At 33.6% G+C, this 14,674-nt stretch overlaps 1 protein-coding gene and 1 long non-coding RNA gene across 3 annotated transcripts in view; one reads left to right on the forward strand and one right to left on the reverse strand.

Annotated features, from left to right (window-relative positions):
* The window catches only part of NKAIN2 (sodium/potassium transporting ATPase interacting 2), a 1,047,208-nt gene that overhangs the window by 455,558 nt on the left and 576,976 nt on the right, over nt 1-14,674 (reverse strand). For both annotated transcript variants that reach the window (XM_066373336.1, XM_066373337.1), the window contains exon 3: nt 8,948-9,028. In XM_066373336.1, the coding sequence (XP_066229433.1) occupies nt 8,948-9,028 (81 nt within the window). The remainder of the gene's footprint in view (nt 1-8,947; nt 9,029-14,674) is intronic.
* The window catches only part of LOC136398835 (uncharacterized), a 28,149-nt gene that overhangs the window by 2,984 nt on the left and 10,491 nt on the right, over nt 1-14,674 (forward strand). The window contains exon 2 of the long non-coding RNA XR_010750057.1: nt 7,889-7,966. This is a non-coding gene — a long non-coding RNA (uncharacterized lncRNA). The remainder of the gene's footprint in view (nt 1-7,888; nt 7,967-14,674) is intronic.

The raw sequence follows: 14,674 nt of genomic DNA on the forward strand, positions 1-14,674 counted from the left end.
TTTTAGTGGTTTCCCTGGAGGTTGCAATTAACATTTACAAGTAATCCAAGTTGATTTTCAAATAACCCTATACTACTTCATGTGTAGTGTGCTTCCTAAATTAACATATTAGTTATAATTTCTCACGTTTATTCCTTGTATCATTGCTGTTATTCATTTCACTTATATATAAACATATATGTACATATATGTATGTGTGTTTATGTATATATCTATATATGCATATTTACATATATACACACATATAAGCATACATAATGTAATACATTATTACTATTCTTTTGAATAGATTGACATATGTTATATCAATTAAGAATAAGAGAGCCTGACCTGTGGTGGCGCAGTGGATAAAGCATCGACCTGGAAATGCTGAGGTCGCCGGTTCGAAACCCTGGGCTTGCCTGGTCAAGGCACATATGGGAGTTGATGCTTCCAGCTCCTCCCCCCTTCTCTCTCTCTGTCTCTCTCTCCTCTCTCTCTCCCCTCTCTCTGTCTCTCTCTCTCCCTCTCTAAAAAAAAATGAATAAATTAAATAAAATAAATTAAATTAAAAAAAATAAAATAAAATTTTTTATTTTACCTAAAAAATAGCTTTGAAACCAAAGCTTCTGATTTAATGGAAAAGAGTAAGAAATTACTGCAAAATGAAGGTTGCATAAGAAAGAGTATTCAGAGTGCATTCCTTAAAAACAGGCTGGAAAGAGAACAGATGAGACCATGAAGCTCATTCTTAGAGAGAAAATGTAGGCCTTAAAGTAGTAGGATAGGGTGTGCCTTTGAATGAGTAGAAGATTCTGGACAATGTAGAGAGCTACTGAGGCTGTCACATTGAACTTCACCAGCAACATAATCTTCAGGGGAGCCAAAACAATACCTGGAGACCATTCTTCTAGTCTAGGGAGTCATTCAGGCTGCCCATTCTCACTGCTCTCTAAATGGACCTTCTGCCAACATTTTGCATACATGATGCCTATGAATCACCCAGCAGAAATAATAATGCTTGCTCATGCCCAAGGCTTTGCTAGTGCTCATGGGGACTCTTGCATGTGGAAGGTCTTCCTTCAAAACCCAAGACATTTTTAGGCCCACAAAAGAAAATAATGAGGTTTTTGACACCCACAGGGGCATTTGGAGGGACGATTAGCAAGAGGAAGCTTCAAAGTTAAAAAGTACAAATGAAAGCAGTTAATTTACTAGAGTCATAGAAACTATATATGCCATTGGCTACTTTTGGAGAGAGAACATGACTCAACCATGAAAGGAAACAGCTAAACCGTTTGGTCTACAGACTGTTTGAACCAGCGGGCTGGAACTGAGGTGAAGGAATTCTCAGATGTAGCTGTCTTTCTTAAGCAGCGCTTTACTGAGCATACAATTGTTTTGTTACTCTAGGAATAGAGATCCTCAGCTCATAGAAATTCAGTTACAATAAAAATTAATTTATGAAAATAAGGTAAAATTAGGGGCACAGTCATTGAGCTCCAGCATGGTGAAAGGTATGGGGAGGATTCTGAAAAGGATTTTGCCACATGAAGAAAGGATACATATGACTTGAGTATTAAAGGATGAACTGAAGCATAAATTCTCCCCAGAGCTCTGGGTAATTCATTTTGGGTAGAGTCAGTATTAAGTAATAAATCAGGTAATAAACTTGTATATGCACAAATATCAAGATCTACATTGGAATCCTTGTTTCAAAGGACAGCCAGAAATCAAACACTTTCATTGGACCCTGTTCAAAAGTTCCAGGTAACCTAATATTTACAAATCAAAGTATATTTAATATACAAATAAGAATGTCATCATGTGGGAGTTAGGGGTGAAATAGGTTAGCCCTCCTTTAAAGAAAACAGGGTCTGTAGTTTAAAAAAGATATCCAGATGGTTCATATGATTATTAATCTTAAAAAACACTGATGTTGGTGGCCAGTGGCCTAGATTTTTTCCCCGTGCTTGCTATCACAGCAGAGAACAGGCCCAACCATGAGGGATGCTGACTCCATCATTCATACAGTGGTGGAATAGCTCTATTTGGTGGAGCAAGGCAGTTACTGAAATCCATTCTATTACCATTTAATTGCATTCCAATGAGCACTGTTGACATGTCTGGCATATCTTTTGGTCCTGGGATGAATACAAAATGATTCCTTTACTGAAGAAGACGCAGTTAAGTAAACAAATAATTAAGAACAACTTGTTTGCATTTATTTTATGATGTATCAAATAGGCTTATTGTTAAACATCTAAAATGCTCTTAATTGATTCTATAATTCCTCACTGCTGCGTGGTACCTTAGGACAGACACTCTCCTGAATAATGATGATGACATATAGCCTTTTAGAAAGTTGAAGATTTGTAGGTGATATGGAAATATATGTAAGAATAATAAAGTATGAAAAATAATATGTAATTGTTTAGGAAGTTAAGGGGAGATAATTTACTATTTTTTCTTTATTCTTATTTTATTACATTTTAATTCAGTATGTGTAGGTCATTTGTCAATCACACCTGTATATATAAGCAATGTATATGCTGTCCTAAATAAGTTAAGTTAGATGACTTTTCCACTCTATTCCTTGGGAGAGTTTATGTAAAATTATATTATAACATTTTCAAATATTTTTAAGAATTGACTAGTGAAGACATCAAGTTTTAGGGGTTTTTTCCTGTCAAAGATTTTGATTAATGACCCAATTTCTTTAAAGGATAAAAGAGCGTTTGAGTTTTTAATTTATTTCAAGTTGTATTTTCCTATGATTTGTCCATTTCATGCTTATTGTTAAACCATATATTAACTTAACCTTATTCATAATATATTATCTCTTGCTAGCTAATCTGTATTTTGATATTACCAAAATGGTTTTACTTATTTTTTTTATTTTGATCTTTCTTACTAGGTTTTTTTAACACTAACATTTTTAAAGAAATAATTTGACTTTATTGATTTTTTTTCTGTTATATGTTCATTGAGTTCTGCTATCCTCTTCTTTATTTCAATACTTCTACCTCTGTGGGTTTCATTTGTTTTTTTTTTCTTTTTACTAGCTTCTGGATTTGGAAGTTTAGATCATTAATTTTTCAGGATTTCTTCTCTTTTAATATCTCATACATTTTACTCTGAAACCTATTTAGATTTCTGTACCCAAAATTTTCAACAAAATATGGATATTTTATAATATTCTTTCTAACCTTTTGGGCTCATAGATTATTTAGAAGTGTATTTTAATTTATAAGTAGTTACAGGTTTGTTTGTTGTTGTTTTGGGGGGGTTAGCTTAATTTCAATGGTCAAAGAATACTTGCTTCATAATTGCAAATTTTTCTATATTTTGGATATTCTATGTTTGCAGTCATTTTATAAGTAAATTTTCTATAACCTTTGAAAATACATGTTCTAATATATTAATTTATTGTTTTTTAATTGTGTTAATTGAGCCTCTGGCTCAATTACCAACTTTCTTAATTTTAAATCTAGCTTATTCTATAGATCTTTTTGCAATACTTATTCTATACTCTATTTTGAAATAATGCCAAATTTTTTCACCCTGCTTTTTAGTCTTTCCCTTTTAGCCCTATATATAATCACCAAAAGCTCTTAAAAGAAAATTAGCCACGTGCTTGATGTTCTCTCCCTCAAAGTTATGCTAATTTAGACATACCACCAAAACCGCTTTCTATATGTTCAAAGCCTGGATTTTGCTACAAGCAGAATCAGCAAACGTCCCCAGGATATAACATCTTTGAAAGAACAGCTCATCTCTTTGACATATTTACCTATCCAGAGTATTATTACTTCAGCAGATTTCTACTGTGTTTCACTTTTTGATGTCTGAGGTTTATTATACACAGACACAAACACTATATATTTTTAAAAATCTATTTCTTGCTTCAACTCATGGTCAATCTATAAAGATTTCTGGGGCCTGTCATCCCCCAACATGACTCTTTTTTCCTCTTTTATTTATTTTTCATAATAAATTTTGCTTTGTGCTCTCTGAGTTAAGAACTGAATTAGGAAAGTTGGATTCTTTAGGGATGATAATAAATGCCCTTGGACATGTTGAATTTAAGATGACAATGGAACTGACATGACAACAGCAGGAAGTTGGAGATGTGAGACTTGAACTACAGGGTCAGGACTAAAGATATAAATCTGGTAGACATGTGTAGAAATAATAGTTTAAACTATGACAGTGGGTGGCATTTTCAAGTAAAAAAATGTAGACAGAAAAGTAGAAAGTTTTAAGGACCTTATTACCAGTACTCACTTTAGGAGTATTAGAAGGAAGGAAAAATAAGCAAAGGAAAGAAAATTAAAGAACGAAGAAAATAAGTAGTTTAATTCAATACAGTATGAAAGAAAACAAGGTAGGCAGTGACTCTTTAACCAAATTGTAATAGGTTGGTTCATTTTTATTTTAGAAAAATTCCATACTTAATTCCTAATAACATGATGATGTTTTATTATCCGTTAAAAAAAAAAGCACCTTGTATGATGGTTGGGAAATGAAAATTTTCTTATTATCTTAGTAATAGTCAATTGAAGTTTTCTTAGATTATATACATTTTACAGGAATATATAAGATATGAATCCAAGAAATTGTCCCCTTGACACTTGTTTAATTTAGTCTTAAATTAATTATCAGAGGAATTCTTTTTCTATCAGTAATTCAATAAATATTTTCGGTTCTTGAAGAAGAATACTAATTTAAATTTAAAACATTATTAGATTTATCTTCATACCATCTTTACATTTGAAATAATAAAAGAAATTTTTATATAAACATTGACTTAATTGAGTAGAATATATCAAAATGTCAGATACTACCTTAAATGAGTAATTTTTTAATAGAAGGAATACAACAGGACTGTTGCAATAACACATTGTTCCATAGAGCACTCACATCTGGCTTTAAGGATATGTTCCTTCTTTCCTACATTGAATGACAGGTTTTATCTTATTTCTGACTCTTACATTTGCAGGGCAACAATTTTTATTTCCTGGAGATTAAATAAGCCACATTCTTATGTGACCTTATTATAAATTAATTTTTAATAAAAATATATATCTAGATCCCAGACACACTATACAAATTGTTCAAATATGGTAGCCTTCTAGAAGTTGCTATTAAATGTGTTCATTATGAAACATACCGCTAGGTATAATTAATGCTTTAGGCTATATTTAACTAGGTAAGTTTCTGATAATATAATAAAATATGCATCCTTAGTCTCAGGGGGTTAAAAACAAATTGGTTGTTTTAAGTGTAAAATAAGCCCTTGGTTACTCCTTCATGCTCTTTAAATTTATTGCCTCATTTCTACAGATTGATGCATCATTCACTAATGGAGCCCCATAAATTACAAAATGGCAACAGAGATTTCAAAATTGTCATACAAAGAACATTTTAGGATATAATTTCAGCCTAAGAGTAATTTACAATTTTATCACATACAATAAAATACAGGTTTTTAGAGAGAGCATAAGACTACTACATTTTTTTCTTGGGTATTACTATTCAAAAATTATTTAACAAATTTCATTTCCCAGATAATGAGTCTAACAGGTGAGTTACCACATTATATGTGTTCTCCTAACTACTATGCACTTTGAAGTTAAAATTTACTACAGAACAGGCCCTGGCCAGTTGGCTCAGTGGTAGAGCATTGGCCTGGCGTGCGGGAGTCCCGGGTTTGATTCTCAGCCAGGGCACACAGGAGAAGCGCCCATCTGCTTCTCCACCCCTCTCCCTCTCCTTCCTCTCTGTCTCTCTCTCTCTTCCCTCCCGCAGCCAAGGCTCCATTGGAGCAAAGTTGGCCCGGGTGCTGAGGATGGCTCTGTAGCCTCTGCCTCAGGTGCTAGAATGGCTCTGATTGCGGCAGAGCAACGCCCCAGATGGGCAGAGCATCACCCCCTGGTGGGCGTGCCAGGTGGATCCCGGTCGGGCGCATGCGGGAGTCTGTCTGACTGCCTCCCCATTTCCAGCTTCAGAAAAGTACAAAAAAAAAAATTTACTACAGAACAAAGAACAGATCTTCCCTCTTCAAAAATAACTGAATTTAGTTGATAGATGGAATTAGTTCCTATTTCTTTCTACTTGACATGTAAACAATAGAATCTCAAGTGTCCCAACAAACACAACAGAACAGTAATACTATTTACATGAGGAATTCTCAAAACTATTCATCCAAAACTATTAATTCAATAAACATTGAACGCTCAAGGGCAACTGTTTACAAAGTTAGCAGACACTTGAGTTACAAACTAATGTCAACTCTGTTTCCTTAACAGGATATCTATTAAAATATCAACTGAATATGTAACACATTGTGTGGTACAGTAGGATGTTTAGTTACAACACTAATATATAAACAATGTGGAAATAATTATTATACAATATATATGTTTAGCAGTTGCTATCACTGTTTTATAATACATACCCATTATTTTAATCTGAGATAAACATTTTAAAACAGCTTCTCTGGTGGATTCGTTTTATTTTTCCTTAAATGTTCTTGGATAATTATTAAAATATATTCATTAGTATTTTAATAATAATGTTTGATATACACAGATTTTTCAGTGAAGAAAATATATTATCTATACAACTTTGGTTGCAAAGAAAACTGAAGATAAAACAGGTCAATCTTGTGAATCTTATTTTTGTAGTTAAGCCTTTCAGCACTGAATATACACACTGAGTAAGTTAGTGACTTTAATCTCTGTTTAAAAATAAATAAACAGAAAAGACACTGTGCAAAATGACTACACAACACTGTAAACTCTAACAGGTAGCTAAATATTGTTTTAATATTCTTGCTAATATTCATTATGAAGGAATTATAATTTACAAAATAGTTTATGAAAATAAACACACTTCTTTCACATATATAAGACCATAGAATTTCATCCCTGATTTAATTTCCTGTATTTCTCCCTCAGTTTTAAATAAACTGACCTATTCGCATGGTCAAACTCTTTATTTTTATTTTGTTGTTGGCTTGAGAAATAAATGTTTATATTCTGTAGAATAAGTTTTATCAGCAGTTTCAGGAGTCCCATTTTGAGTTTTCATATATCTGTACATTTTTCAATCACCATTGATTGCTTCCTTCTGTCACTGTATTACTGAAAGAATGTGAGGCAGTTGCAGAAGCTACAGAATTAAATGGTATAAATACTGCTTTCTCAATCCCTTTGAGTAGGAAAAGGAGGAAAAACCTGGTGCTAAAAACTATTATAACTTTGCCCTTTATAGTTTTCTTTTAGATTATTTGTTAAAACACATTAAATTTTCATGTGCTCGGCAGAGCCTAGCATTGGTTTTATAAGATGAAAAGAGAAGTTATTAACTGCTGCATTGCCAAGGGACAGGCATTACCTGACTGTGTGCATTAGAAGAATTCTTAGTCATTTGGGATGCGACTGTCTTGAACTATAATGTTTTAGAATATACCCTCACTGTGGATTCAATGCCCATGTCCAAGGTCATGAGGTCACAAGCTTTATTTTGTGCCTGCAGTAATCATGTAGAGCAGGAAACACAATTACAGAACATTTGTGCAGAACATTTGACTCAAATTTCTCTCTCTCCCTCTCCTTTTATATTAAACAAACTGATCTGCTAGATCATTTTACTTAGGCAGTATGCCTGAATAAATGCCTTCCAATTTTAAGGTGATTATTTAAAATTAAAAATATCATTAAAAGTCGTTCTAGTGTAGAATTTCTTGAAATAAAGTGGATTATAGAGCAGCAGAGGTATATAAATTGGGTAAAAAATTCAAGTTCTTGGGAACTGTGTATTGTTTTTCTGGCATGGACACAGCAGCAGTCCTGTCTCTGTCCTTCCTAGAGCCACCTGAACATTCCCTTTTCATTGATCACAGCACCTTTGGAATGGACTGTCTGCTGCCAAGAGTGTGGAGGACAATGCACTACAAGAATCACAGAAATGCCTCTACCAGGTCAGATAAACACCCTTGCAAATGTTCAGACTGCTCTGTAAAACTTCTGTACTCTACATTATAAATGAGTATTACTACTACTCTCGCCATCCACCCCCCCAAAATATATAGTCCTGCAATGGTTATTCCTGGTGACTTTATAGCTCAAATTTTTTTTTCCTTTTAAAGCAAGTTATCATCTTTGGGTTTTAAAAATGGCAACATTTTTACAGGGTTTTTCTGTTCTAACAAGAGATAGGGAAAAGAATATTTTACAATCTGTCTTTTAATAATATAACTAAGTACAAGTTTGCAACCCTCTCAAGTGTCTCAAGCAAGATACAATACTACTTTAAATGGATTATCTCATTTGACTTACCTGATGTTAATTTCATTCCCATAGAAGAAGGATGCTGGTTCTAGAGATCTAAAGACTACATTATTTCAAGAGTAAAGGCATTTATGGTAGAAATATAATAGCAACACACATATTCACATGAAAACAGCTTGAAACAAAGAAACTTCACGAGAAGTCAAGTAGTATAGTGCTTTGCAGATGATTTTAGAACAATATGTTTATTTATTCATCTCGTAACAATTTTACTCATCTAAAACCCATTAATTGTTTAAATTATTGTATCGTTATTTGGACTGAATCATGAAAATCTTTAGCAGAATAATTAGCAAACTAAGTGACTTAATCTTGAAGATGTTATCTATAAAAAATTCCTATTTTGCTTCAGAAATCTCTCGTCAATGTTGTAAAAGTCTACAGCATGGTTACTTTAATAATATTTCACACTTGCTTTGCTGATAAATGAAAAACATTTTATGACACACTAAAGCATATCTTTGATGGTAGAAATGCAGAGATATAGATGAGGGCACCTATCTTCATTCAAGGTGCATTAAGTGACAAGAGCTGGGTGAGGCTCTGCCTTACTAAGGAAGAGGCTTATTAACACACTACTGATGACTCAGGCAAATCAGATGGCAAATTACCTTTGAGAGGTCCCCAGCCTCCAAATAGAAGCAGATAACAAACACATTCCACGTAACCCAGAGGATTAGCCAGACAGCATACTGTAGAAAAAGCAAGAGAGAAATAACATATAATTAAGTTTGAATCAGCAGAGTAAGATTTAGAATAGATCTTGAACTTTTGAACACTTAAATATTAGGATTAGCGGGAAATTTTCACATCCTGCTTTTTTTAGGAACAGAATGAGATGCACATTTATAGCTGTTGATATTTTTTCTCACTGTTGTGAACTAATATTATAGCTCAGACTCACTTAAATATACTTTTTAGGTTTTTAGAAAAACAGAGAGAGTAGCCCACATTCTGTCATAAGGGGAAATAATTAATTATGATTTCTAGATGTCTAAAAAAATGGATGCTTTAATAGAAGTATCAAATACACCCATCAAAGGAAATGCATTCTTCCTTGCTTAGCAAAGTCAAACCATGTATAACAAACTACTTTTCTAAATTATTTGGGGTTGTCTTCAAACAGTCCTTCCATTCCTTTTCCATCTAAGCAGCTTTCTTTTTCTGCAGTCTTTATTTCCCTCTTCACCTTTTAATTTTATTCTCTCACAGTCTCATTACAGTGACCATCTAGCTATTACCCTTCATATTTTTCTGTTTTCTATTTATTGTGCCTTCTTTACTGAAGATGAAGTTTTCTTACCAAGACATAGTTCTAATCAGTCAGTCAATTAAAATTGTTTAAGTATCTAGAAAGGCAACATGCTAGAAAGTTACTGAAGATACAAAGACCGATGATAAAGTCTCCCCGAAATCAAATCAAGTGGTGAAAATAGATTTTAAAAAAGATGAATATTATATAAGAGAAATAAAAGAAAATAGTATGAGAACAAGCAAGGAAGATGGAAGAAATGTATAACTTATTCCGAGAAAATGAAGCTTGACAGAAGATGTGAAGCAACTTTTATAAGTGGTGAATCAAGTGAACTTATGAACTTAACAAAATAAAATTGTGGGGGTTTGGAAGGACTACAGTAAAAGTCCTGTAAACAAAGAGAAGAATTGACCTGAATTTTAAAAAGTAGGACAAAAAGATATCATGTCATTTCTCTGATAAATAAACACCAATCCTCTCCTCCACTTTTATATAGTGAGTTCTGAAATCTTTATTTTTTTAATTTTTATTGATTTTAATTTATTGTGTTTACATAGACTCAAGTGTCACACCAGAAAAATATCCCTCCCAACCCCATGTTCCCCTCAACACTCCTCTTTCCCCATCCCCCTAACACCTTACCCTCTTCCTTCCAGGATTGGCTGTCCTGCTCTCTATAATGCTGTGTATGTATATATAATTTCACCAATCTCTTTCCCTTCTCTGATCCCATCCTCTCATCCTCTTTCCCTCTGACCACTTTCCCTCTGGTGGGATCCCTTTGATCCTGCCTTGCCTCTATTCTGTTCCTCAGTTCATACTGTTCATTGAATTCCTAAAGTGAGTGAGTCATATGATATTTTTCTTTCTCTGCCTGGCTTATTTCACTTAGCCTGATAGTTTCCAGGTCCATCCATGTCATCACAAAAGGTAACCTTAACTTATTTTTTTCATGGCCACATACTATTCCATTGTGTATATGTACCACCGCTTTTTAATCCACTTGTCCACTGATGGACACTTGCGGTGTTTCCAGATCTCAGCTATTGTAAAGAATGCTGCAATTATCATGTGGGTGAATTTCTTCTTTTGGATCAGTGATTTGGTGTTCATAGGATATACCCCTAAAAGTGGGATGGCTGGGTCAAAAGGCAGTTCTATTTTTAATTATTTGAGAAATCTCCATACTGTTTTCCACAGTGGCTGCACCAGTCTGCATTCCCACCAGCAGTGCAGGAGTGTTCCCTTTTCTACACATCCTCGTCAGCACTTATTATGTGTTGTTTTCTTAATAAGCGCCATTCTGACTGGTGTGAGGTGATATCTCATTGTGGTTTTAATTTGCATTTCTCTAATGATTAGTGATGTTGAACATTTTTCATCTGCCTACTGGCCATCTGTATGTCCTCTTTGGAGAAGTGTGTATTCATTTCTTTTACCCATTTTTAGATTGTATTGTTTACCTTCCTGGTATTGAGTTTTACAAGTTCTTTATAAATTTTGGTTATCAACCCCTTATCAGATGTATTGTTGAATATGTTCTCCCATTGTATGGTTTCTCTTTTTATTTTGCTCATATTGTCTTTAGCTGTGCAAAAGCTATTTTCTTTGATATAGTCCCATTTGTTCATCCTATCCTTTATTTCACTTCCCCGGGGAGATAAATCAGCAAATACATTACTGTGTGAGATGTTGGAGAGCTTACTGCCTATGTTTTCTTCCAAGATGTTTATGATTTTATGACTTATATTAAGTCTTTTATCCATTTTGAGTTTATTTTCGTGAATGGTGTAAGTTGGTGGTCTAGTTTCATTTTTTTTTTGCACAGAGCTATCCAATTTTCCAACACCATTTGTTAAAGAGACTGTCTTTACTCCATTGTATGCTTTTACCTCCTTTGTAAAATGTCAATTGTCCATAAAGGTGTGAGTTTATTTCTGGGTTCTCTGTTCTGTTCTGTTCCATTGATCTATATGTCTGTTCTCATGCCAGAATCAAGCTGTTTTGAGTATGATGGCCTTGTAGTATAACTTGATATCAGGAAGTCTGATACCCCCTACTTTATTCTTCTTTTTCAAGATTGCTAAGGCTATTCATTTTCTTTTTTTGTTCCATATAAATTTTTGAAATATTTGTTCTATATATTTGAAATATGCCATTGGTATTTTAATAGGAATTGTGTTGAATTTATAAATTGCTTTGGGTAATACAGACATTTTAATGATGCTTATTCTTCCTATCCATGAACACAGTATATGCTGCCACTTTTTGTATCTTCCTTGATATCTTTTATCAATGTTTTTTTATAAATTTTTATTAATTTAATTTTAATGAAGTGACATCAATAAATCAGGGTACATATGTTCAGAGAAAACATCTCCAGGTTATCTTGTCATTTAATTATGTTGCATACCCATCACCCAAATTCAGATTGTCCTCCGTCACCTTCTATCTAGTTTTCTTTGTGTCCCTCCCCCTCCCCCTTCCCTTCCCTCCCACATAACTACCACACTCTTGTCCATGTCTCTTAGTCTTGTTTTTATGTCCCACCTATGTATGGAATCATGCAGTTCTTAGTTTTTTCTGATTTACTTATTTCAAGATCCAACCATTTTATTGTAAATGATCCGGTGTCATCATTTATTATGGCTGAGTAGTACTCCATAGTGTATATGTGCCACATCTTCTTTATCCAGTCATCTATTGAATGGCTTTTTGGTTGTTTCCATGTCGGCCACTGTGAACAATGCTGCAATGAGCATGGGGCTACATGTGTCTTTACGTATCAATGTCTCTGAGTTTTGGGGGTATATACCCAGTAGAGGGATTGCTAGGTCATAAGGTAGTTGTATTTTCAGTTTTTTGAGGAACCACCATACATTCTTCCATAATGGTTGTACTACTTTACAGTCCCACCAACAGTGAATGAGGGTTCCTTTTTCTCCACAGCCTCTCCAACACTTGCTATTACCTGTCTTGTTGATAATAGCTCATCTAACAGGTGTGAGGTGGTATCTCATTGTAGTTTTGATTTGCATTTCTCTAATAGCTAATGAAGAGGAGCATCTTTTTATATATCTGTTGGCCATTTGTATTTCTTCCTGGGAGAAGTGTCTGTTCATATCCTCTTCCCAATTTTTTATTGGATTGTTTGTTGTTGAGTTTTATGAGTTCTTTGTATATTTTGGATATTAGGCCCTTATCTGAGCTGTTGTTTGAAAAAATCATTTCCCATTTAGTTGGCTGTTTATTTTGTTGTCAGTGTCTCTTGCTTAGCAAAAACTTCTTAGTCTGATGTAGTCCCATTCATTTATCTTTGCCTTCACTTCTCTTGCCATTGGAGTCAAATTCATAAAATGTTCTTTAAAACCAAGGTCTATGAGTTTAGTACCTATGTTTTCTTCTATGTACTTTATTGTTTCAGGTCTTATATTTAGATCTTTGATCCATTTTGAGTTAATTTTAGTACAGGGGGATAGACTGTAATCCAGTTTCATTCTTTTGCATGTGGCTTTCCAGTTTTCCCAGCATCATTTGTTGAAGAGGCTTTCTTTTCTCCATTGTGTGTTGTTGGCCCCTTTATCAAAAATTATTTGACTATATATATGTGGTTTGATTTCTGGGCTTTCTATTCTGTTCCATTGGTTTGAGTATCTATTTTTCTGGCAATACCATGTTGTTTTGTTTGTCATGGCTCTATAATATAATTTGAAGTCAGGTATTGTAATGCCCCCAGTTTCATTCTTTTTCTTTAGAATTGCTTTGGCTATTTGGGTTTTTTTATAATTCCATATAAATCCGATGTTTTTTGTTCCATTTCTTTAAAAAATGTCATTGGAATTTTGATGGGAATTGCATTAAATTTGTATATTGCTTTGGGTAATATGGCCATTTTGATTATATTTATTCTTCCTATCCAAGAACAAGGAGTATTTTTCCATCTCATTGTATCTTTTTCAATTTCCCTTAACAATGCTTTGTAGTTTTCATTATATAGGTCATTTACATTCATTGTTATATTTATTCCTAGGTATTTTATTTATTTATTTTTTGCAATCGTGAAGGGGATTATTTTTTTGAGTTCGTTTTCTACTGTTTTGTTGTTGTCATATAGAAAGGCTATGGACTTTTGTATGTTAATTTTGTATCTTGAGACCTTACTGTATTGGTTTATTGTTTCCAGTAATCATTTTGTAGATTCTTTGGGGTTTTCGATGTATAGGATCATATCATCTGCAAAAAGTGAAACCTTTATTTCTTCTTTTCTGATATGGGTGCCTTTTATTTCTTTATCTTGTCTGATTGCTTGGGCTAGAACTTCTAATACCACGTTAAATAAGAGTGGAGAGAGTGGACAACCCTCTCTTGTTTCTGATTTAAGAGGAAAAGTCCTCAGTTTTATGCCATTTAATATGATGCTAGCTGATGGTTTATCATATATAGCCTTTATCATGTTGAGATATTTTCCTTCTATACCCATTTTGTTGAGTGTCTTAAACGTAAAGTTGTATTGTATTGTTTGAATGCTTTTTCTGCATCTATTAATAAGATCATGTGGATTTTGTTCTTTGTTTTGTTGATATGGTGTATTACGTTAAGCATTTTACATATGTTGAACCATCCTTGAGATTCTGGGATGAGACCCACTTGATCATGATATATTATTTTTTTAATATGTTGTTGTATTCGATTTACTAGTATTTTGTTTAGTGTTTTAGCATCTGTATTCATTAGAGATATTGGTCTGTAGTTTTCTTTTTTTGTGCCGTCCTTGCCAGGTTTTGGTATGAGGGTTATGTTGGCCTTATAAAATGTGTTTGGAAGTATTGCTTCTTCTTCAATTTTTTGGAAGACTTTCAGTAGAATAGGAACCAAGTCTTCTTTGAATGTTTGATAGAATTCACTAGTATAACTGCCTGGGCCTGGACTTTTATTTTTGAGGAGGTTTTTAATAGTTTTTTTTCTATTTCCTCCCTGCTAATTGGTCTGTTTAGGCTTTCTGCTTCTTCATGACTCAGTCTAGGAAGGTTGTATTGTTCTAGGAATTTATCCATTTCTTCTAGATGGTTGAATTTGGTGGCAT

The sequence above is a fragment of the Saccopteryx leptura genome, chromosome 3 (genome assembly GCF_036850995.1).
Source record: "Saccopteryx leptura isolate mSacLep1 chromosome 3, mSacLep1_pri_phased_curated, whole genome shotgun sequence".
Classification (NCBI taxonomy): Eukaryota; Metazoa; Chordata; class Mammalia; order Chiroptera; family Emballonuridae; genus Saccopteryx; species Saccopteryx leptura.